Below are 24,021 nucleotides of genomic sequence, written 5' to 3'. Positions count from 1 at the left end.
AGTGCCACGCTGACACAACCGGAGTATCACGGAGCCCGCTTGTTTGGCAGTAACTCGAAGACCTCTTAACCACACAGCCCGGCGGACTGGTTTTCACGAGCGCCACTGAAGCATCTGTACTTCTCTCAGGCAAGTTTACTCGCCTTACACCTACCTCCGTGAAGCTACGCAGACTGAAGCGACAGCTGTCCACCTGAACAGCAAGAATTCAGACCGCTGGGAAGGAGCGTTTAAAGTAGAAGCGTGTACACCAACTTTTACTATGCATATTAATAAATATTCTTTATTTAAATTTTGCACATTGCGCTTTAACATATTACATCCAAAACATTTTGCAAATGGATGTCTACTTTGTAAAATCTTATATTCAGCTCATTGTCATTCTGTACAGAATTATAGGTACAACATTACTTTGCCACTAGTTTGCTTTTTGTAAGTCTCACAGTAAGAGAAACATTTAATGAAAAGAGATGGCTTAAATTATAAGAGAGGCTTGCACAGCTACTCAACTAAAGATACAAGCCTGAAGAAAGAACAAAATTAATGAAATCACCTCCACCAGCCTCCCCCAAAAAAACAAGAAAAAAAAAAATCACATTAATTTAAGATAAAATTTTGCCATAAGTCACTAAATTAAGTTTTTGAAAGAGAAGGCGCAGTAGTCATCTTGAGAATTTCAGTGAAAGATAGAGCTACTTTATTGTATTTAGTTCGCTCCTGCCGTTGTCAACCAACCATTACAAATGGGCCCCTTGTGATCATTTAAGCGGCAGTATTTATTAAATTTCTCCTTCAGATGCTGTCGGTATTGTTCTCTATTGCTGTAAAAAGACTTGTTGTTTGCCATAAAGGACTGTATTTCATCTTGTGAGATAAAGATTTCCTCATCAGAAGTGCATTCAGACTCATCCTACGAATGAAAACAGGCATTTAAGTCAAGCATTGTCATTCCTGCACAGCACACCTGTCTTGCAATTGTACATGTTGTCTACAGTTGCCCTGAAGAAAGACATAGCTTTCATGTCACGACACCACAAGGCTTAGTTGGCTAATCCAGTCACTTGATTCACATACAATGCTCTGCTTTTTTTTGGGTGTAGAGGCAGCCTAGGCAGTCATGAAATCTACCAGAAGAAGCTTCAGAGTCTTAGCACGTTTCCATTGAAAGTGGATGGCTATTATTAGAGTTTAAAAAAAAATAAAAAGAAAAGAAAAAAAAAAAGGATGTAAAGCAGGGAGAAGGAGAAGGGAAGGAAAGGGAGAGAGAAGAAAGTTGTCCAATGAGCCTGTAGTGGGAAGTAATATTTGAGGCATGAAGGCAGCAATAATGCACGCTTCATTTTATGGAATAATGCAATCCTTGATAATGAATACATATAATACAAGTTCTGTCACTTGCATTCCAGCGACAGGCAATTCCTCCTCCTCTGCAAAGCATCCGAGTTATATACTTTACAGAGAACACGCAAAAGCAAACAAACTAAACACTGGGAGAGTAAGCTATGAATCTTAGGTTCAGCTACATTCTCTCTTGTAACTGTTCTCCAGTGGGATTTGAGTTCTAAACCCCACCCTCAATCCTGAGAATTTAAAGCAGTATGCTACAACCTAAAATTCAAAGTGGTTACTTACAAGGAGTTCCACTAAGCTCTTGGCACCTTTTCCAGTATCAGGAACAAGTGACACTTCTGTAGGTTCTGCAAACTGTGACACATTTTTCATATGCTCAAACCAAGGCAACTGCTGCCCACTTTTTTCTGAGCTACAGCAGCTTTCAGCATGTGTGTCTTTGGTCTTGTCATGATGAAACTCTGTGTGCATGATATTTCCTGAGGTCTCTCTGTTACCTGGATCTGCCATACAGCTTCCAAGTTTCTGAATCTACAATTGAAAATAGCCTGTAATGAACCACGAGCAGTGTTAAACCTGAAACATTCCAGTTACAGATGGAAGCAGGAGGGAAAGAGGAAAGGAAAAAGTTCAAAAAGAGAGCAAGGATTTATGGGGTTTTTTCAAGTGTGTGTGCCTGGGGAGGAAGGGGGGAATGGCATGAAATTCACTGAGAGTGCGCAAAAGCGCACATGCTTAGGAACATAGGAGAGAAGAGACTCCTTCCGCCACAACCTGTTCTAGGAAGGACCTCGATTTCAACACTTGGATGGAGAGGTAACAGAAGATCCTTGTTACCCCATTTACAGCATTAGTCACAATTGAAATCTGAAATACTTTTGTAACTACTTTAAGATGTGTGCATTTAAATAAGCATTCTGGAATAGTTATGTTCCTTACATGTTCATTCTCACACTTCAAAGTTTTACTTTTCTTTTTCTTCTTTTTGTTTTTGCCTTTTGTGTTATTCTCTTCCGAATTAGCCCAACATTCCACACAGCTATCTCCATCCTCTTCTTTGTCGTCACAGCGATGGACACAAGAATCATCTCCTGCAAAAGACAGGGAATTTTCTTCTCAGATACGTAAGTTTTGTGGATACCAAACCAGTATCGCATTCTTACCAAACCTACCATTTTCATCATGGTTGCAAATGCCTTCAGTGCAGGCCACATCTGATCCCTCTCGAGATCCTGTTTCGCTGCCCTCCATGCTAGATGAATAGCCGCAATCGCTACCATTACAATGCGGAGATAAACCTGAGAAAAAGTGAAAAGTTACGGTAATCTATAGTAGCTGTTGCATATTCTTCAGTTATGCCCCTAACAAGAGAGAATTCTTTAAAAAAGTTATTTTAAAAAATAACAGCTGAGCACTGTTTACCCCATAAATGGTACATGTTTTTAAAAATGAAAAATAAAGACATTTAACATACCTTTCTTGATTTTAGGTGAACCTAATAGGGTACCACTACTAGGACAGGTGCAAGAAGTGCTTTCATTAGTAACAATTACTTCTACACAATTGTTAGCTTCTTCAGTGCTACCACAGGCTTTGCAACTACTTTCCGTGAAGCTTGAATTTTCCTTAAGAAAAAAAAAACAAAACCAAAAAATACTTGCAAGTACTGAAAATAGCTCAGTCAGCCATCTTTATAAAGGATACTCTTTCCACAAGAAAAACCAGCTGACAGTGACTGATAACAGCCACAGCATTGCTTATAATTCTTCAGAAGTATGAGACAACTAAAAAGAAAACCAACCAACTTCTTTCCCCACAAGAATATGACCTGCAGTTAGCCCATTAAGTTCAGTCAAGAGATGCAGAATAATAACTAACCTAGTCAACTAAAGCTTGCCCCTCTCCAAAAATTCAACGGTAATTGTCTACAACTAGCATTTGAATCCTGTACTCTAAGTGATCTTTAAGAAACAATAGTTGAAAAATATTCTAGCATAACCTGACCCCCTTGATTTAGGATTTTGTTTGGTTTGGGGGTTTTTTATTTTTTTTTTTTTTTTAAAAATCCATCAAACCCAAACCCCCAAAAGCTAAGGAGTTTCAGGCAACTACTTTACAAAAAGACTGTACTAATCTGAAAAAGTAGTGAGTTCCACTAGCCATCAAAAACTAGTTCCCAAAACTGAAATACAGTAAAAACCTCTCAAGAATTCTCACACTGAACAGTGAACTGATGAATGAAACACCAAATTAGAAATCTAGCTATTTAACGCTGGCAAAAAGCCACAGCTATCAATCAAGCTACCTTTGCTTGATTTATTTCCTTCTCTTCTGTTGCTTGCAAAGGAGTAGGGATCTCACACACACACTTATTTTTCCGTCTGTTCTTTCGTTTTTGGCGCTTCTTCTCTTGTTTAAGCTCTCGCACTCTTTCTTCTTCTGAAAATTCTTCACAGAGCTGTTCCAATCGACTAATACCCTGCACTTTTTCCACAGCCATCTGTTTATAAGAGGTTAGATCTATTTATAGAAGTTAACACAATTCAAGCTTTTATATTTATCAAAAAGGAGGAGGAAAATAGCTGGTAAGTACTTTTTATAACAAAGCCACAGCAAAACAACTATTGACTACAGAAGAAAAATGCCTATCCAGATTTAGTCACTAGATTTAGATTGCTGGAGAATATATATGTATGGGGGGGGAACACTGCATTTAATTTATGGCCCAGATTCACAATTTTCAGTGAAAAGTTGTGGACTTGAACGCATTTTCGGATCTGTTTACATGGCAGATACTCTGATTATTTAACACAGCAGCACAAAAAACAACATTAGAACTATTGCTATAGAATTCCTGCAGCTCTTTGTCTAGGGTAACCAGTGAAAAATCTGATTTTCTAGGCAGTGCAATTTTGATGTGTAGACGTACCTTGAAATATAGCAAATATCTAAGTATGTTCCTTAATATTAAATTTAGAACAAATATCATAATGGCACATCTACATACAAAGTTACAAGAATATAGTTAAACTAGTAAACTCTTCTGGATCAGTGCTCCTACAGAGGTAAAAATAAATTCATGGGTTTCAGGGGTTTTTTTCCCAGATCACTCTGGGAACTCCTTAAGCCAAAATGAGACATCATCATTCCCACTCACCTTCAAAAAGGACCCAATATAAAAATACAACAGTTCCGTATTTCAGATTCATAGCCAACCTTGCATACCAGTATAACTACCCGAGGTTTTACAGTGTCAATGAATTTTCAAAACCATACTTTACTAGATTAAAAAACCACCAAGACAAAACCTGACAAAAACGCCACAGTGTACCCAGTCCAATGCAACTTCCATAGCATTGCAAGTCTTTAAAAAAATTACTTCTAAACACCTCCAAGAACTAACTAGATTAGGGTTCCACTATGATCCGTCCCAAAGATCATGATTTTGTTCCTCCTCCCTCCTCTGACATTTTAGAAGTTTTTAGAGAGAACACTCATTATGAATGAAAGATAAAAATAATAAAAAAGATATATATCATACCAAAGGGGAAGCATACTATTGGCATACATTAAAGGAACCGCACTGAGTTCTGTCTGAAGTTCAAGATCCCACAGAATTACAGAGTGCACTTGGAACACACTGAATGCAAGAGTTAGCTGTTGTGTTTGTAATTCAAAAGCACGCCCTCCATTTTTACTAATAAGTCAAATAAAAACTGTTGTAGCCAGAGCTACTTTAAATGCTATCAGGTAGAAATACCTTCACCGTGAATTAAAAACACAGAAGATCCAGTGTACTGTAACGTGCAGCTTGGAAAGTAAAAGCAAGCCTCAATCTTTTATGTTCCAGTAGACTTCACATTGGAATGCAACTCAGTTGTGCTACACATTGATATTACACAACTGTTGCCTGCAGTGAACAAGGGATTGAATGCAACACCCTTGAAGCTCCTTCCAGCTCAACGTTAGTAGAAAGCAGAAAAATAATTTTAGTGAAAACACACACAGTTACTATAGCAATTCAAATAAAAGTTAGATAAAATTTGATTTTTACCTCAAAGCTTTTGCGTAAAGCATCAACACCTAGGTAAAAAAGCATCTGCCACGTTTGTTCCTCAGCCCGCAACTTTTGCCAGATTCGGTGCAATCTTTCATAAAGATGAATACCCAGGCAGGTCAAAACTTCTTCTTGGGCTATGTCTATTGTCTTAGCATGCCTTTCTCTTCGTCTAAAGGAAGAGTTGAACCAAAGTATAGCATGGTTAAAGTAGCTGGAAGTCTACCAAGAGATCAAAGCAGTCCAATGACGTATTTTCTTTATGTACAGCTGAAGATATGTTTGCACGAACAGCTTTTTAAATAGAGTTCTGCTGTGCTGCATGCGGATGCAAAATAGAAAGGACCAGGTCAAAACCACCACTACATTCCTGACACATTGATCTGTGCATGGCACTGTTAAGCTGCACTTTGCCTTCCAACCTGTGGCTTCTGAAGGTGTTGCCCTATCGGTCTCTGCTTGCTCCTACTAGGAGGGATCAGCAGAGTTTTAATGCCAAAGAGATGCAGCCTTTCTTTTGTTTCCTAGAATTTGTGTTTAGTTTACATAGCAAATATTTCAGCTTCCTAGACATTTATGTGTCAGTTAACTGAAGCTGAATAAACACACATAGAAGTTTATACATTACTTACCATACAATGTAAGAATATTTCAATATTAATCTGTATCTATCACCTATTAAGGAAAAATCATTACAAAAGGATTTATCCTCCTGATCAAACAGTCACGAATGAGCTTTAAAGATATTGAGCTCAGAATTGTATTTTTCACTGGAAGATTTTAAGATGCTAAAACAGGTTCAGAAATTACTGTAACATACAAATGGCTACAAAACTAAATTGAACGCTTGGCATTTGGTAGAACTGCCAACCAAAGTTCTCTTTCTATTTCGCATATTTCAAACACCTCAATGGAAAAGCAGGCAGCCCTAGGGAGTGAACAAATGAACTAGAAGACGTTTGGCAATTTCTTTCAGTCTTGCCTTCAGAGTTAAATGCACTTGAAAGTCAAAAGCACATATGAAATCTTCGCTACTCTGAAGCACTGTCTTGAAAGTCTACTTCAATATGAATATTTACATTCAGAAGTTTATTAGGCAGCAAGGAGGCAAAAATCACTTTTGCAAAATACATTCAATAATAAAATAAAGAAGCAAAGCGCTAGATAGCCCACTCTAGCAAATTACATACTCATACCCTCCTGCGAACTCTGGTTCAGCTCGACCCAATAGGTGTGCGATGAAATCTGTTTCACAGCATACATGTATATGACGTTCATGGGGACAGCAACGCAAACCCTCGTAAAGTGCAGCGCAGTAGCCCTTTTCTTTGCTGCAGTCTAGCTCACCAATAAGAATATTGTATGCCCGAAGTACTTTATTTTTGCAGTCAGTGCAAAACCTGTGTTAAAACAGAACATAACAGAACTGAATTCTTATTCAAGCAGAAATTTAGACCCGCTTAGCCTAAGTTACAATATACGGAGCTATTTAATAGTGCATGCTATATTTAAACTAGGTCACATAAGGTTTGTGTTACTTCAAAAGGTAAAATACTAAGACTTTGGCTGTAAGCCATGGAAGTTTACTATATGTATTATACTACCTGTCATATATTACCAGTCTGGATATCAACTTTCATGCTCCAAGGCATAGATCAAGCTAATTGTTAATATGAAGAAATTCCTATATGGATATGCAATTCCATAGTTGTTCAAAGATCAGAAATCTAATAGTGAACAAACTGAATCATTAGTACAAGCCAGGACAAAATTCCTCTCAAGTAACACACTCCAAGTTACTTTATAGCAATTATTTAAAGTATACTCAAGTGAGTGATAAGCAGCAAGAAAAGTTTCCTCTGTTGCCTACTGTATAAGAGCCATGTTGCCACTACAAGCACCTTTAAACATATTTTGAATTATTAGATTACTGCACAGATAGCTAAACAAGGTTTATTTATAACACTACGTATTCAATTTAAACATGTGATAACTCGGATAACTAATACGAGAAGAGTATAGTTATGAAGTCTGTTACAATTAAAATACAACCAAATTAAGCTTATTCTATTTTATAAAGGTAATCTTCAAGAAGCTACAAAACCTCTTGCTGTATTATTCTAAAAATGCAAGTCAGACAAGCTGCTCACATTTCAGCTTTCAGCTTGAAAAGCTGGCTCTTCATGCCATCTCTGGATGGTGTTTTTCCCTTTCCTAGTTTGTCCAGTCACTTGACAACACTAAGTCAAACATATTTTGATGTTTGATAGAACTATGATAACTGGCTATTTTCTGTGGTGAAAGGAAAGAAAACAGTAATATTATTGCAGGTTAGCATCAGGAACGCTGCCAACACCATGTTTAATGTCACAGGAGATTAAAGGTATTTTGTTTCCAAAGTGTTATTCCCACACCACCACCACCACCACCCCCCCCGCACCCATCTGTGCCCCCACAGTTTATATCAGAACCTTGAGACTGCTGGAAATTAAAACTTTTTAATCAGCATGGTAGCTACCATACACATGCAACAAAAATTTAGCGGCCTATTTTTTCCCTGCAAGAGAGACCTAATAGCACTAGCACTACTTAGTCATAAACAACCGTTTCAAAACAGTGATTTACAAGCAACACCAAGCCTAAAATCTCCTTCTATTAGTTTACATTATTTTGAAATTGCACATACTCCCCAAAAGCCTAGAAGAAGGCATAGTCCCAAACAGAGTAGGCTGATTAGGAAAGAGTGAAAGAATATACACAGTTTTAATACATCAAATTGTAAGTCATAATTTAAACCTAACCCCAAAAAATTAACAAGTAGCTATGACTTCATCTGAGGTCTCCGCATTTCCCCTACCATAACCCAGAACAACAGGTAAACCATAAAGAATATTTCAACAACTTAGTCACATCAGCTGTTACAATGTGATCTGGCAAGGTTCTCTATCACCATGAAACTTAGATCTTAAGTTTTAGAAGAGTATCAGAAGAATCCCCTACACTTTTAAACATTGTGTGAACTCTACATATGTTTCAATGCACAAAAAAAATGCAGCATGTACTCCTCAAAATGAAGGTGTGTCTTTGTTCTTTTAACATACCTGTGTTTTCGTAGATAGGTTTCTAATGTTTCTAAAAGACAACTAGAATCAATTAAAACTACTTCATCCCTGCATTCCTGGGACATGAGCTCCCACACATCCATCCAACAACCCCTGCAAAAAAACCAAAAAAACCCATATGAAACAAAAGACTGTACATTATCCTGTTAGGGGTTTAGAAAAGAAGCGAAATAAAGCAGCATTAGTTTACCTGACTGCTCCCTGGAAAGGTCCATAGTGGAAAGTGATGCTACACTTGCTCTCCTCCTTCCTGCTGTCTTCACTATTTTTCTTATCTGCACTTAATTTCTCTGTACTGAGTGTGCTACTGCTCCCTTCACTGTCGCATAGCATTAAAAGACATTTTTTTAAACCTATACCATATATGTTACAAACTAGCTATTTTTCCTAAACAAATGCTATGAAAATGCTACCGTGTTCCTTAATTTACTTTGAATCCTGCATAGGCTAAGCCTTAACTTCCAGTAAAGCTAGGGTCAGACATGAGGTACAAATTTTGCTGTCTGTGTTTATAAACCCAGATTCATAATGACTTTTAAAGTTACAGATGAAAGCCAGTAGTAATTTTTCAGAATATTACCTTAAGTATAAACATATACAAGTTTTAATACTTCTGGCAAATTAAATTTCATAAGACAGGTTACTAAAAAAAAACAGAACAAAACAAACACCCAAAGAAAAAAGCAAAACAAAACCCCCAAATTTCCACACATCTACCACCATGAGAAACCATAAAACACCCTACATTAAATTTCCAAAACTTGTTAAAAAAAAACAAAACACTTCACAACACACACTTGGATATGCTAAAAGTACACTTATAGAGCAAAGAACAAACTTCAAATAGCAAGTCACGCGTACTTACAGGCTTGTGTACACTTGATGTTTTATCAGAACGGTCATTTCTGTTTAAGCTCATGTATGGATACAACAGAGCAGGAAAATGGGGGAAGAAGCACCCCTATTTAATAATTAGCTCCTCAAGAGCATTTATGTATGCTATTATCTAGTTTGTCAGATCATATGGCCTGCATTTATGAGAGGTTAAAATGCTCCTTAGCCCCAAACGGAACGAAGTAGCCATAAAATAGGCACACTGAAACTGAGGACGTCAAGTAACTCTCAAGCGGTATTAGCTAGTTACGTAACTTGTATAATTAAACACACAATTACAACTCAAAGCCTTTTTTGTGCGTATAAAATGCCTAGCAGATGCAACTCATCTGAAGAAGTTTCTCGTACTGAAGTCAAGCAGAAGCTCTACCTTGACAAATAAAATTTGTTCTGTAAGACAATTCTATTCGACACCTTCACGTCTAGGCTGTTAGCATATTTGCTTCCACTCAAGGCAGCAGATTTATTTGGAGAAGTATCAGTACTGATACACCCTGATCACTTCTGTAGCATAACAAATGGGTATCGACTGAGCAAGCAGAGTGCAAGCCATGTTTCTTTAGCAAACTACACTGATTGTCCACAAGCCATGTTATCAGATAAAGCTGAAAGCTTTACTTGCAGTATATTAAAATACTGCTCTTCCACATATTCCCTATTAACCTGCCAGCATTCAAAATACTAAGGGGATTTATTCCAGCATGAATTGAAGAAATAAAGGCAGCATTTTTCTCTCTATTCATTCATTTTCAGAATTGTTCTGCCTTGCCAAAATGGTAAGTGCAGGTTCCATGATATATGTTCTTACACAGAAAAGATTAATCTTACTAAAAACAAAGCAAAAAAAAAAAAATTAACACCTTCATAATGCTTTGAATTTGCCGTATTTAAAAAAAAATATACCCCTATCACCTTTTACTTGTGTAACATAAGGTTTAAACTAATTATATGAATGGCCTATAACCAAAATATAATAGGAGATAATGATTAGCTACCACTATCCTCAAGCAGCACAAGTAAAAATCAAGTGTCAAATTCCACATTCCTAGCATCTCAGGGGATTTATCTAAACCCAGAGAGACTCAAGTCTGCATAGAAAAATACATGTCCTGTAATTGGAAACCACGATCAAGCTTTCACAGGTTTTATGCTTAACCAGAAGCAGAACACAACTGACTGAAAAAGGTCCTGGACACTCCAACTAAGCATATTAGACTAATTTATTGGTCATCATATAAAAAAACCCAAAAACTCAACAAAAACACCCCACAAACAAGACACCTCCCCCCCCCCCCGAAAGCCGCAACAGATTTATAGGGAGTGTTTTTCTTGTTAACTAGCTGGAATAAACGATTTCAACTTCAAGACACAGAGGCATATATCCATCTTTTTCACTGGTGTATTCAAAACATGCTATCCCATTTTGAGAAAATACATTTTACAGAGTTTTAGTTTTAACCCTGCGGCCCAACCACAATAAAGCCTTTTATTAACAGTTGTGCATGGCATTTTTAATAATCCCAAGCAAAATTATGTATATTTGTTTAGCACGTACCCTTTCACCTCAATGTGAGAAAAACTGCTGATCAATCATTTTGGTGCAGAGCACAAAAACCAGTTTGTCCTTCTACAGCATTGTTTATATCACAATGCAGAAGCCATCCATGACCTGAGCAGACTACATTCCAAGTATGTCAGACGAGATATGAAAAGCACATCAGAGAGCACTGGTTTGTAGTGGCCAAGTTGCATTTTGGCAACTGGTTTTGAAATTAAACATGGGATGTTTTTATACAAAAAAACCCTCACAAACAAACAAGATATCCCACCACCAAGTAAAAGACCCAAAAGCCAAGAAGCAAAAATGGAACAGCTAGAACTAACAAGCATGTTTTGGGAAACAGCTGATTCCATATCGTAGCCTTAAACTTTATATGAAAGCATCACCAGTTGCCTTAGAGAGCTCTGACAAAGGGCAGAGGAACAACTCTCTCACTGAGGAAGGAGTACGGATCTTATGTTGGGAGGGCAGAAGACCTGATAGCGCTAGTTTTGTCCAGTCAATAAAGCGTGAACAAGGGCATTGGGGAAAGTATTAAACATCCTACTGATGAGACTGTCACTTTTACTGCACAAAAAAGGGCTAACTACCTTCTTATGAAAACCCATGGAGAAAGGCTCATGCCTTACAACACACACTGCCCAAAACTCCTGGGTGCCTCTGTCCCACTCCCGCACAATTACTTGGGTCTCCTATAATCCAAACAGCTTGGAGATTACTCCTCTGGCAAACAGACAACAGCCTAAGAATTGATCTCAAGGCTTAAAAATAAATTAGTATCAATAGTTTGGTTCCTTAAAATATTTTAGATTGAATTGTGCATGTTAAACACAAACTTACCCCAAAGGTTTTGGTTTGTGTGTGTCCAGGGAGTGTAACTGACATCTCTTGTTCTTCTTACTTTTGGGAATTGCATCAATCATATCATTCAGTTTGGACCTATGGAAAAAATGTAACTTAGTATTCTTAAAGCATGGTTATCCAGAGAAATTTTAAAGGGATTGATTCAGCTCATGTATTAGAAACAAGTATGCTAATGAACATTAAAACTTTCTTCCTGTCCCCCATTTTTAATTGTTATGACATACAATCTTGCAGTACGAAAGGAAAATACAGCATAGATTTTCCAGACAAATCCTAGCAAGCAAGATAAAGATAGCCCACATCTAAAAAGCTATTGCATAACTTTGTAAGTTACAGACCTCGAGCAATGGCACCTATTTCAAAAGTGTCAGGAGCAACTACGACCACTTTATCAAGTTACACTACCTCACCCTCCAAATCTCAATACCCCCAGCTCTGCACTAACTTTTCCTACTTGTCACTGGCTTCTAACTGAAGCAAGAATTAGAATGAGCTGAAGCCAACTGTAAGGCAAAGGCACACTGTGGTGAGCAGTCACTGTTTGGTCTGCTGACAGCTGAGAAACAAATGGCACCAAGACTGAGGCTATTTATTGTGCTAGCCAAACCCAGAAGGTTTCACTTTCTCAGTGTTACCTTTCTAAGCAAAGTAGAAAGTTGGGGGGGGGGGGGGCAGTTAGTTAATTTTTTTTTATAATTTTATTTTTTACATGCAAAGTAGTGGGGTGAAGAAACACTCTTCTTCCAGAGATCATAAAAACCCACAGTGCCTATTTCAGATTAATGACTAAACATTTTAATATTGGTATCTTTCAATTGCAATCATGGCATTGCAACTGATGATATGAAAGATTAGGTGTTTGGGGTTTGTTTTTTCCCAGTTCAGGCAATAACTAGTTTAACATGGCTGTAAAAGACAAGTATGTACTATAAGATTCAAACTTGCAACAATTTAGTATCACCAAGAAAGCTGCAAAGTCAAATGCACAGAAGCTAGCTTTCCTTTTCCCCAGATAAGAAGAATCGGAGCAATCTAAGACACTTACCCATGCACATAAAACAGTGTATAAAGCTTCTTTGCATCAGTCATACAGCTTCGAGTTACAGAAAGAACCCCCTTTGGCCCTACTGTTAGTGGCTCAAGTGCTGGATTTCCAGACTCAACAAGCTGAGAAAATAGACGTTCCACACTACGACGACAGCCAACACACGGGACCAGCTGAGAAAGTGCACTCAAAACTTCACGAGATGTCACCATCATGGCGATATTTAGATCCTGCTGTTTAAGCATGCTATGCCTCTAAAAAAGAACAATAAATGATATAATTAAAAAAAAAAAAAAAGAAAAACACATCTTAAACTGTTGAAGATTTCTTTGCCTTTGTCGTGGTTTAAACCCAGCAAGCACCACGCAGTTGCTCCCTCACTCACTTCCCCCCACCCAGTGGGATGGGGGAGAGAATTGGAAGGAAAAAGGTAAAACTCATGCATTGAGGTAAGAACAGCTTAACAGAACAGAAAGGAAGAAACCAATAACGATAGTAATAATAATAAAATGACAACAATAATAAAAGAATTGGAATATACAAGTGATGCACAATGCAATTGCTCACCACTCGCTGACCAATGCCCAGTTAGTTCCTGAGCAGCGAACCCCCCCAGGCCAACTCCCCCCAGTTTATATACTGGGCATGACATTACATGGTATGGAATATCCCTTTGGCCAGTTTGGGTCAGCTGCCCTGGCTGTGTCCCCTCCCAATTTCTTGGGCCTCTCCAGCCTTCTTGCTGGCTGGGCATGAGAAGCTGAAAAATCCTTGACTTAGTATAAACACTACCCATCAACAACTGAAAACATCAGTGTGTTATCAACATTCTTCTCATATTGAATCCAAAACATAACACTATACCAGCTACTAGAAAGAAAATTAACTCTATCCCAGCCGAAACCAGGACAACCTTCAATAGTATTTCCTTATCAAAATATACTTGTGGAAACTGCATGCAGAGCTCAGAGCTTCAGGTCACTGTCTTACTGTAGATCACTTAAAATACTTGCTGTATGAACAAAACCACACCTGCTAATATCATAGGAGCAATTCTGGTTCAAGTCTTACTATCCGCCCTCTGAAAGTAAGCTAATATTTTTCTCCTCTTCATGTTCCCTTCTCCCACCACTCAAATCTCCCACTCAAAGCAGCACATGCTGCTTCTGAACAAATGGCATACCTCCCAGTCCTTATCAGGAAACCCTTTTTCCTCCACCTCAGCACCAATGTTTTAGTAAAGGGTCTCACATACAACTCTGCAAGTTTCCATCTTCTACTCACACTCAATTCTATATTTGGCACATAGAAATTCCTGGACACTCATTAGCATATATGGAAATCTCATTTAGAACAAACTTGTTCTGACAAGACCAAGACAATTTAGCAATATTTTTCCTGGAAGGCTAAATGGCATTTCCCATTACAATTCTAATACCTGAAATTAAAAAAAAAACTCACATTACTATTCAGGGTGAAATGTTTGACTTCAGTAGTGAACACTCAATGTGTGCTAATAATAGAACATTAAAGAGAAAACATTCTAATATTTCTTACATCAATAAACAATTTTAGGAGCTTCTGGTTCCTCTGTCAAACACACCCAGGTGCGCGCACACACACACACACACACACACACACACAAAGCACATACCCTTCTATTTCTTCTTCTAACTGCTAAATTACTGGCTTGGACTTCATTAACACTGAACTGCCACTAGCACAGCTATGCAGGAGAGAGAGTCCCTTCCTCACACACCAACCAACACATCATATCAGCACTACAGGCACTTTCCAACACCATCTGTAAAAGCAGAGTCCTGTCAGTGTATTAATTGTGAGCATCATTTTCCCCCGGTTATACAAAGTACAGCTTTGTAATTAGCATAGTTTTATCTATGCAGGAAATGTTTTGCCACAATAGTATTTTCTGTATTATTGTCATATCCCACCACTTAAACACTCCTAATGTAGAAATGACTTGACACAACTTCTGGAGAAAGAAAGAAAAGACCATACAACATAGCAAAACTAATCAACCCAATGGAACGTGTAAATATATCAATTGAAAAGGGAAAATATTTTCAGCTGATTAGATGTAATACATGTTATGAAAAGTAAAGCTATTATCAGGTAACATATAAGGTTTGTGCTCTTAAAGACAGGCACATTAAATAACCTGACAAGTTGCATCATTCTGCAATAATCCTCTTTCCTGTAATTAATAGTACTAGTCACGGCAACAGCAGGAATGAGCTATTTTCACAACACAGCCGTGCTTTATATGGAGCACATTCCTGAACTGCTGCTGTCAAATCACAAGTGAAGAAGCCCAAGGTGCATATCAGCAAACTGGCCTGTTCCTTTGGACATCAAGCGGCACAATTTTTTAGTTGCTACAGGTGTTACAATGCTACGGTTATTTGCAAGAGTGTTAGAAAATAAGTTTCTACCATTAAAGCTTCAGAGGTATCACAAAACCATCTCTCACTACTCAACTATATATAATCTATAAACTGGCACATTAACTCTATCTTGGTATGGTACTCATCATAAGAACTTGACCTTAAGCAATGCACACTTCCACTTGAAAAAGCAGTTCAAAAGTATTTAGAAAAAAAAATCAAAACGTATTTAGAAACTGTAGTTTCCATTACATATAAACTGGCAGTGACCAGAAGATGCATTATTTTTACAGGTTTTCAATTCTAACTAGATATGCAGCACTTGCCTCCTGATAAGACAACAATGTATAAATGCTGGGAAATACAGAAAACAAACGTACCCGGCGTACTTTGGTACCAATACATAATTGCATATAGGTGCTGACGTGTCTTTTAAGTCACTCCAGGAGTGACAACCTCCTACAGAAGCAAAAGCACAAATCTAAGGAAAGCAGGATCTGATATGTTGCCTTCTTAAAAAAACGAAGGATGTATTTACCTGAATGAACTGTTTTAATTGTGCACTGTTATTCTGATGTCCATCAAGGTTTAGCACATTATCAGGAAATTCCATCACCATCTATATGAGAGAGAAGAAAAAAAAAAAGAAAAAAAAAACAGCCTTCAGAAAAAAGTCAAACACAGAGCACAGAGCATTAGTTTACTTTCTTGGGGGAAATGACACAGAAATTGTTAAATGCTCATTCTTTTCACATAACTATTGGAAGCTTGGGAAAGGAAAAAAGTAACGGTTTAAGATAGTGTATGGGAAAGGATAAAAGTAACAGTTTAAGATGGTGAATGTTTCAGCAAAGTAACTAAATGTTTTACTAATACAATGTTCTAGATGCAGTTTATAAATGGCAACTCTTCAATAGCTGTTACAGAGAAAGCAAAAGCTGCTAAATGGAACATCATGATTTATATTACACTATCTCCATGACTTGAGACCCTGTTTCATTTTTTTAAAAAATATTGTACTTCAACACACTGAGATCCAAATTGATTCAACAGCCAAACTCAATTTGTAAAGCTATGAAGAAACAGTCACAACAGTTTAATGACTGAGTCCACTCCTTCAAAGGCTAATTTAAAACCATATTAACCCAACAAGGTACTCCAAGGTATACTTTGTTTTGTATGATTGCAGCTGCAACTCCCAAGAGGCTCAAAGTAAAATATTAAGCCTACAGAACAATGTGATTACTCCTAAGTAATTAATAACATTTATTTTCAAATTACTGAGCAACAAAGAGGGCAATTTCTTGGCGGGGGGAGCAAGGCGAAAATCAGTATGATAATTTTCAGTCAAAAATCCAACTTTACAACCATGGAGAAAAATGAAACCAACTAGAAAAATGTGTAAAGGCTGGCTTAGTTGATCTTCTTTGTCCAGACTGAGAAATATAGAATTTATCAATATGACTACTGAAAGTTCACTTTAAAATCTGAAAGACAAAATAACAAACTTTGGTTAATAACTCTAATACCAATCAACACCAAATATATTGTCCAATTCATCCTTTTTCCTCCCTCTACCTTCCCTCAATTGTCCAGTAAACACAGAATTCCCTACTGTCTTTGTAATTGCTGACACTGTCTCCAGAGAACTCAGACATTTACTTCTACAGGCACTCAACATTGCTCCAAACTAAACATCTAATCTCCAAGGCCAGAAAGCAAGGCAATATTTTGATCTCACATGTGCTAGAATTGGAACATTAGCACAGCTGCCTTATCTTTGTGCAGAACAGTGCCACAGTCAGTGCTAATTTTGACCTCTCATGCATTTTTTTCCAGATGCCCTTGCACCCAACCCATACACACTAAGCAGCAGCACAAGTTTTTGCTGCAGAATTACAGGTTTCCTACATTGCTAATTTGATGTTTCTGTGGGAAATGAGCTACATGCAAAAGTAAAAGCTCTATCTGCTAATAGCAGAGAGAAGAGATAAATCTGCATATTTTTTCCCCCTCACCTTCATCTCCCACTATCAGACAACACCCTTAGGTGTTTTGTACAACAGAGTGAAATTATCAAAGAATATATTAATTCATGTGTCTGATGAGATTTTATTAAGTGGTTAAACATCAACCACCATCACACCCTGAACTGGAAGACAAAATTCCCGTAATACCACATCAAACAGAATGCCTTCTAGAAATCATAAGAGCTGCTTAAGAAATGAAAAGGGTTAAATATTTAAACTTCCTTTAATTTCTAGTTGAGCTGTAAGAAACAGAAAAGTGTGATAGTGAACAATTCGTTTAGAAGAGCAGCATCATATTGCACCTTAAACAGCTTTCTATGCTACTACAAAGCAACGTTGCAAGCTTAAGAGCATTATAGGCCATTCATTCACTAATTTGCAATCACCGATTCGCTATTTCTAGATTTAAGGCACAGATTAAGTCTTCCAGCTGACGAACAGAAATGAAGTAGTCCCGTTATTTTTAAAATTTGAGTTTTAAAAGAGGTCAACAGAAGCCAGTTACTATCAATAAACACCACTATTTTTTAGAGATGCTGCTGCAGATGTAAAAATATGTTTCAAAGACAACTGCATGCCTTGCAATACCTCTTATTAAGAATTTAAAACATAAATTATGGGAGACTGAGACAAGGACGATAAGAGTTCATTCACTTGCTTCTGCAGATTTATTTAATAAAAGCCTCCAGAAACCACCTAGAAATCTGAGTACTTTGTAACAACAGTAACAGAATGGAGAGAGAAAAAAAAAAAAAAAAGGACCTGAGATAAGATTATCTTCATGGTGAGGATGACTTGCACTTGCAAAAATGCCTTTCATCCAGATGGATACAAAACTGATTTACAGCTATAGGAACCTCTTCAATCATGAGTATGGCTGGCCTCGCCTCTGGTGTAAAAAGTAGGATAGCAACAACACAATGCAATTGCACAAAGTTTGGGCCTGGTGTTAAATTCTGGAACTAAACCACAAATGGAATTTTAGGTCAATTGAAGTCATCTACCTGATGTGTGGTATAGCCAAATTTTCACTCTCTCTTTCTCAAGCTATTAAACACAACAAAGGTAACAAGAGCATGGTAAATCTTCTACTTGACACAATCTAATGAGTATTTTTTACCAGGGAAAAAAAATAAAATTAAATTAAAAAAGCCAAACCAAACCCGCAAGAAATCCAAGATCTTAAAACTACATGGGGAATGGAGGAGCAAAGTAACTTTCAAGGCGTGGCCAAGACATCAAAAACCCCCAAACTTACATTATTACTGCACAGTGCTGGGTTTTCCAGGTAATCAACCACTCTAGGAGAGCTAGATATTGCTTTGGACAACTTAAGGGGAAACTTTGCCTAATGTATAAGCACAGTTAACCAGAGATGACAGACTACGTAAAGCCAAAAAATATTGATGATATTTGGTAAATTAATAATACGCCATCATTTAAAACGATCAAAACTAAAATACAGTGAAGACCCTTTCTTCAAACCTAGCAAAACCAGATGGGATTGAGATAGATAATCTTTAACAGTGGGACGGAGGGTTAAGAGACTGTCTGAAGATACCCAATTGTTTTGCTGTGGAAGATGGAAGGAATTACATTACAAAGTTGCTCAAGTTAGCTGATGCAAGTCAGGCATTCTCCCATACTAAAACACGAGATTAGGAATTTAAAGCACATACATTTTATGCCATGTAAAGTAAGAGCAGTCACTGTCACATACTGACAGCAACAGAAATCAAAAACGAATAACTAAGATACCCAATTACACTAAGTCTAATTTTATTTTCAACCCAACATTTTCACACCTTAAGAATTAAAACAACTGGCTAGTTAGAGAATTTTTTTTCCATTTGCTCAGTGTTCACCTACGATGCAATTTCTGAGCCTTCCTCTAAACACATGAGGAAGAGAAGAGAAACGAGAGAGCCTCCAAGCTGCATTTAGTTCATTTTTCCACTGAATCTTCTGGAAATGGCACCCCACCCCACCCCCCATGTTTTTCAATTCAGAATAACATGTTGAAATAGAAACTCTCCCAGATTTGTTACTGTAGACATAGCAGCACATTATTACAGGCTGGATAACCCTTACTTTAAGACAAAGCTTTCGAAAACACCTATAGCCTTTCCTTGCCTATTTAAGAGCATGATAAATTACCTAGTTGTAAACCTGGGTTTTAAACCTTAATATGGCTCCCTTCCTTACTCACTGAAAAACGGCTCTGCTCCACATTTGGGCTTGAGACATGCTTGTCACTTGAAAACAAGTTATGCGCAGGCCCCAGTACAGCGATAACTTTCTTATTATGCGGTTTGCATGTTTTTAGAGCCGGGAATCAGATAAAAAAGTTGCCACATTAAGCGCTGTTAACCCGAACTGTTGCAAAGTCCCAAAGATTAACGCTGCAGGAGCAAAGGAGGAGCCTAGGAGGCCCGTCCAGAGAAAAAGGCCTCGCCTGGGAATTGCAACACACCGCCCGCACACGTTGCAAGCGGGAGGCTGCAGGGACACCGGGTGCTCGGCGGGGCGCAGGCACTCACCGTGAGGGTGTCATCGATGTAGAGGGGAATCTGCCTCTTCTCGAAAGGGAATTCCTCCTCCCCGTCTCGGCAAACTGCAACCAGCCGCGCCATCTCTGCTGCTGTTACTGCTTCCTCCCAGCTCCAGCCTGCGAGCAGCCAAACCCGGGGGAGGTAAATACCCGCCGCGCTTCCCCGGCACACTTTCACCAGCACCGGGAAACAAGCCTGCTTTACCCCATCGCCTGATTCACCACGCCGAGCTCTGGCCCCGCCGCCCAACCCACGCCCGGGCGGCTCAGCCTGCCCGCCGCTTCAGCCTTGGAAAGGACTCAAAAAAAAAAAAAAAAAAAAAAAGAAAAAGAAAGAGAGACAGACTACGGGCCGGGAACGGGAGAAGTGGGCAGGCTGGGAAATGCGACATAACATGGAAGAAAGGGAGGGGAAGGCGGGGAGGAGCGCACCCGGCCCTCCGCCGGGCACACCCGGGGGAGGAAAGCCGAAGGAGGCCGGCGGGGGATGGAGGCCGGCGGGGGATGGAGCCCGCCGCGCTGCGGGCCGTTCCTCCCCCCTCAACCCTCTCCTCCTCGCCTGCCCACCCACCACCGGTCCAGACAGGCCGGCGGGGGACCCGCCCGCCCAGCCCGGAGCGGGGTTTAGCGGCTCTCGGCCGCCCCCGTCCCGCCCCGCGGCGGCTGGGGAGGGAGAGGAGCAGCGGCGGGGCGAGGTGGGCTCCACCTGCGAAGCGGAGCCGTCTCTCCCCCCCCACCCCTCGCTCCCCAGGCGACCTGCCGCCGGGCCGCAACGGCGGGGAAAAGGGCCCGCCGTCCTCCCGCTCCCCAGCTCCAGCCCGGCATCGGGGGCGCCCCCCGGGCCCTCCGCCGCCGCCGCCGCCACCTCCCTCGGGCGGACCGGGGAAGAAGAAGGCGAGCTGGGGTGGGGTGCGGGGGGCTGCAGCCCGGGCGACGCGGCGGGCAAAGCCACCCCTTTCCTCCCTTCTACCCCGCCCGGCCTCCAGCCGGGGGGCGGCGATGGCGGGGAGGCAACCGACCCCCCCCCGCCCCCAACGGAGGCAGCCGGCGGGTCGGTTCCCGGCCTCTCCCCTTCTCCTCCCGCCTCCCCTCAAAGCCCCGCCGGGGCCGCTGCCTTGTACCTGCGGCCCACCGGCCGCCTCACACACATACACCCCCCCACACCACCACCACCACCACCCCCCCCCTCGGGGCCTTTACCGGCTCCTCCGCGAGTCGGCGGCCCGGGCGCTCTGACAGGCGGGCGGACACCCCGAGCTCCGCCACAGAGCCGCCTCCTTCCTCTCCCCCCACCTCCCCGGAGCCCTCCCCACAGGCGGTGGCCCCGGCCCCGGGCCGCCCCGCCTTCCTCTCGCGAGAGACCGCAGCCCCCGCCGTTTCACAACGCCCCGTCGCCCCCGGGCTTGGCCGTAGGAGGCGCCCGCTTCCCCTCCGTTACCTCCCGCCCCCCCGAGCCCGGCAGCCCCGAAGAGCCGCTTGGGCGGCTCCCGTCACAAACGACGTTCGACCTGCGAGGCGGGAGGCTGAGGTAGGGGAGCCCGGGGGAACGTTAGAGGCTTGGCCCCCCGGGGGCGGAGGGCGGGGGGGGGGAGCCGGGCGCGGGGTCTCCTCGGGCTTTTCCCCTCCCGTGAGGCGATCGCTGCCGCCCCGCTTTCTCGCTGAGGGACGCGGTGACAGGACCCTCGGCCCGGATAAAGCGCCATGTCCGTGGTGCCTCAGAGCGGTTTGCGGGCGGCTCCCGCTGAGGTGAAATTGGCGGGAAGGAGGAGGGGTGAAGTGGGAGCCGGTGGGGTTAAACCCCAAAGCGTTGGCGGGATGAAAACCCGTCGCCGTCTCGAGTGGGACAGGGCCGGAGCGTATCGGGGACCCGTGTGTGGAAGGGGCCTGGGTGCAGGTTTTGGTGCGGACCGACGGGGAGGGTGAGCTGACAAAAACGCATCGAACGCCTGCGCCCTCAGACGCAGCCCAAACATCAAAGGGCAGCCTCAAGATTTCCCTGCCCTGATTACAGGCCAGGTAAGGCAGGCTTTAATTGCACTTACGGTCTCTTAACTTCAGGCTGTTGGCTTCTGCAGCACCCTAGCGCAACCAGCTAGAAATCCTGCGGCTGCTCGATTTAGGCAGCCAAAAAACCCCCCACAGCCTTTCTTGAACTAATAAATAATACAGCTGATCTGTTCGTGCTTGTTATTTATGTACATAGACACTAAAGTCCTCAAAAGAAAACGCCGGGGAGGCAATTAGGGAGCAGGATTTTTTTTTTCTTGTTTCTGCATAAAAACCATCTTTAGTGGAGGAGTTAATTTACTCAAACTCATCATGCAACATCTCTAACGGAAACATTGTGCAGAGCCACATCGCTGTACAGTTTGCAGTTTGTGTAGTTCCATGCTCTTCTTCTTCAGCAAAAAAGAAAGCTGGCATTTTGCAACAAGGGATGGTTTCTCACATTAAAGCGTCGTGAGCACACCGAACTGCGACTAGCATAGGTTGTCTTTGCAGGGTCCATTCAGCGTGCGGGCTCCTGTGTCACTTCTGCCCCTCCGCTCCCAGAGCGTGGTTGGATCACGTCGATGAAATGGCAACGCCCCAAATTTGTATTCTCAGGGTGCACACTGATAAACTATGTATGAAAAGCACCGTGACATTTCATGTCATTTTTACCCACGGGAAGGGTTTTATTTTTAAGTTGCTAGAACATGCAGCTTGCTTGTTATCTACAAAACAGTGAAAAGACAGACAGCCCCTTCATTTGCATACCCCTCTTTTGCCTGGAAGAAATACCTGTTCTTTAGGACATAGTGGCTTTGAAATAGGATCCTGAGATCTTTGTTGTATCATTCGACTTCAAAAGAGACACTACTGGGTTGGAAAGGAAGGCATGGTAGTGAGTTGATCCTTAAAAATAATGAAATTTGGTAAGAAGCTACTAATGTTTAACAAACAAGGTTAAGTGCAACCAGCTCTGCTCTCCCACCATATTTTTTCTATCCTGCAGCCCTACAAAAAGGTCATTCCGAGGAATTATGGCAGCAAAGACAAAACAATTTACATTTTCCCAGTCCTCTGCTTTGCTGTTATTATTGAAGTCGGTGGCATGCTACAGTTGAACCATTTTAGTCTTACTAGTTGAAATATGTTTAACTTTTACTAACTATGTAACAGCTAAATCAAAGTTTCTGTTTTTTTAAAATATATCTTTGTTCTGTACAAGCTTACTCATCTAAATACACCCCAAAGTGAAATGAAATGCAGTGTTCGTGTTCCTACCAACCACTGAGCTAACAGCTGTTGAGGTGCGTGTGGAGAAAAGTCTCTACAGCAGTATCGTAGTGTTAACTTCTCTCGCATCTTTTCAAACTCATTACAGCGGCGTTTGCGTTTGCTCGTACAGACTCTGTGATCAAAGAATGCTTGCTTGTGTTTCTTGGTTCTTTCAGAGGCATGGTTAATTATCTGTATCTATTCATAGTTTAAACATTCAGCATTAATAACTATGCTGGTTGCTTCAGGGCAGAGCTTGCCGCATTTGTTATCGACAGTAAGCAATGAGAATTAATTGTCTCCCATTCAGTGGTGAACAACTTACTTCATATGGCTTTAAAAGCAAGAGACGGCCTCACGATGCGGTGTTGTGCCGTTGTTGAGAGAAGCAGGTTGTTGTCGCTCTCGTCGTTACTTGTGCACCACAGTCCCCTTGGTTTGCTGTCTCTGTTGTTGCAAACCGCAGCTCCAGTCCTGGAATTGGTACCCGCCAGCCTGCTGCCTGCACGGAGCTACCAGGGCTCTGCACAGACACAGCAGAACTCCCACGTAATTTTTTGCTTCACAAAATGGAGTTGGCATCTCGATAGTTTGCTGCTTGTCCAGACACAACTCTGCTTTGTCACGCCCAATTAATGCCTTAATTCTGAATCACATTGATAGACTTGTGCTCACAGGCAGAACTCATTGCAGGTCTTGTGCTTCAAATATTTCAAAAATTAATATCCATGAGTAATTTTGCATAAATGAGTAGTGCCATTCAGTTCAAGATAGAGGCCCTTCTTCCCTAGGCAAGGCTAGGAAGTGTTTTAAAATAAATACATACACCAGTTACCAGAAAACTCTGCTGTAAACTGTGACATCTGTTTACAAGACAT

General features: G+C 40.9%; 2 protein-coding genes across 3 annotated transcripts in view; one reads left to right on the top strand and one right to left on the bottom strand.

Annotated features, from left to right (window-relative positions):
• Window positions 1-261: 261 nt before the first annotated feature.
• On the bottom strand, window positions 262-21,177 carry GGNBP2 (gametogenetin binding protein 2). Of its 2 annotated transcripts, none has more exons than XM_075032979.1 (14): window positions 21,080-21,177; window positions 19,869-19,996; window positions 15,837-15,917; window positions 12,894-13,147; window positions 11,825-11,923; window positions 8,509-8,622; window positions 6,598-6,807; window positions 5,405-5,579; window positions 3,656-3,850; window positions 2,825-2,975; window positions 2,523-2,648; window positions 2,290-2,441; window positions 1,633-1,881; window positions 262-910 (listed from the first exon to the last, which is right to left on the bottom strand). In XM_075032979.1, the coding sequence occupies exons 2-14, from the start codon at window positions 19,959-19,961 to the stop codon at window positions 707-709; spliced, it is 2,103 nt and encodes a 700-aa protein (XP_074889080.1). In that variant the 5' UTR covers window positions 19,962-19,996; window positions 21,080-21,177; the 3' UTR covers window positions 262-706. The 2 variants fall into 2 exon arrangements, with proteins under 2 accessions (XP_074889080.1, XP_074889081.1); XM_075032980.1 differs by having other exon boundaries at window positions 6,604-6,807.
• Window positions 21,178-21,276: 99 nt separating this feature from the next.
• Window positions 21,277-24,021, top strand: part of MYO19 (myosin XIX) — a 28,147-nt gene continuing 25,402 nt past the window's right edge. Inside the window, exon 1 of the mRNA XM_075032976.1 lies at window positions 21,277-21,407. The gene's annotated coding sequence lies outside the window, so the exon portion shown is untranslated. The remainder of the gene's footprint in view (window positions 21,408-24,021) is intronic.

The sequence above is a fragment of the Buteo buteo genome, chromosome 7 (assembly GCF_964188355.1).
Source record: "Buteo buteo chromosome 7, bButBut1.hap1.1, whole genome shotgun sequence".
Lineage (NCBI taxonomy): Eukaryota > Metazoa > Chordata > Aves > Accipitriformes > Accipitridae > Buteo > Buteo buteo.
The sequence above is the reverse complement of the archived record's forward strand: the minus strand, read 5'-3'. Positions and strand labels throughout refer to the sequence as shown.